Source organism: Lycium barbarum, chromosome 10 (genome assembly GCF_019175385.1).
Source record: "Lycium barbarum isolate Lr01 chromosome 10, ASM1917538v2, whole genome shotgun sequence".
NCBI classification, from domain to species: domain Eukaryota; kingdom Viridiplantae; phylum Streptophyta; class Magnoliopsida; order Solanales; family Solanaceae; genus Lycium; species Lycium barbarum.
In genome coordinates this window covers 115,089,446-115,090,790 of record NC_083346.1, presented here as the reverse complement: position 1 = coordinate 115,090,790, position 1,345 = coordinate 115,089,446, and the positions used below count along the sequence as shown (strand labels likewise).

The window sequence follows — 1,345 nt, the reverse complement described above, 5'->3', positions numbered from 1 at the left end:
TTTCTCATCTTATCAGCCACCATGACTGACTCCTCCTCCTCTGATTCCACCAAGTCCTTTTTCTACCCAGCTTTGGCTGTCTCAAACATAAAAAATCACATCTCCATTACTCTCAAGATGGAAAACGTCCAATATAAGACGTGGGTGGAACTCTTCAAAATCCATGCAAAATCCCACAAAGTCCTCCATCATATCATTCCACCGGAATCAGGGAAAAAGACCCAAAACCGATGTTGAAAAAAAGCTATGGTGACTCTTGATGCCACGGTTCTTCAATGGATTTATGCTACCATCTCTACTGACCTGTTGCATACTATCCTTGAACCCGACTCCATGGCCATGGAGTCGGGTTGTAATAGGCTACGTGACATATTCCAGGACAACAAAAATGCTCGAGCCGTCACTCTTCAGCATGAATTTTCTCACACCAATATGGAGGACTTCCCTAATGCTTCCGCGTATTGTCAACGACTCAAGATTCTATCCGATCAACTCAGGAACGTAGGTGCTCCAGTCTCAAACAACCGCCTCGTCCTTCAAATGGTAGCCGACCTCACTGAAGCCTATAAGGGGGTAGGTACAATCATCCGTCAAAGAAATCCCCTTCCTCTCTTTTATCAAGCCCGTTCAATGCTCATTCTTGAAGAAACAGGCTTTACCAAACAGCTTGCTACGGGATCCATTACCGCCATGCTTGCTCGAGATTACAATGATAATCCATCTTCTGGAAATAACCACACAAACCGTCAGAATAACAGTGGTAAAAAGCATCAAAACCGCAGCAACAATGGTGGAAAGAACCGCGGCAGAGACGGTGGCAGCAGGGACGGTGGCAACCTAAACAGTGGTGGTTTCGGTGGTGGACGCGGCAGCTGGCAGCAGCACCACGACTAGCAGCAACAATGGCAGCCTTGGATGGGGAATGGACAGCAATGGCAGTGGCCCTTCATGCCGTGGCCTGTGCCTCCTTGTCCATATCCAACCGCTCTAAGGCCCAAGACTACCACTCAACAGAGGCAGGCTGGCACACTTGGACCACGTCCACCACAAGCTTATTCTACAACGTTCAGCCCACTCCAACTGACATCGAGGAAGCAATGCACACGCTTAGGCTCACTCATCCGGATGCAAATTTGTACATGGATACCGCAGCTACTTCTCATATGACATCCGCGCAAGGTAATCTCTCGTCTTATTTTAATTTGAGCAATAATCGTGGTATAATTGTCGGAATGGTCATTCAATTCCAATTCATGGTTATGGTCATACAAACTTGGCTCCCCCCAACCCACCTTTAGCTTTAAAAAATGTACTTCATGCTCCTCAACTTATCAAGAACCTAGTC

The 1,345-nt window shown here is 47.0% G+C and overlaps 1 protein-coding gene across 1 annotated transcript; it reads left to right on the top strand.

Annotated features, from left to right (window-relative positions):
- Window positions 1-246: 246 nt before the first annotated feature.
- On the top strand, window positions 247-894 carry LOC132613351 (uncharacterized). The gene has a single exon (XM_060327366.1). The coding sequence runs from the start codon at window positions 247-249 to the stop codon at window positions 892-894; it is 648 nt and encodes a 215-aa protein (XP_060183349.1).
- The last annotated feature ends 451 nt before the right edge of the window (window positions 895-1,345 follow it).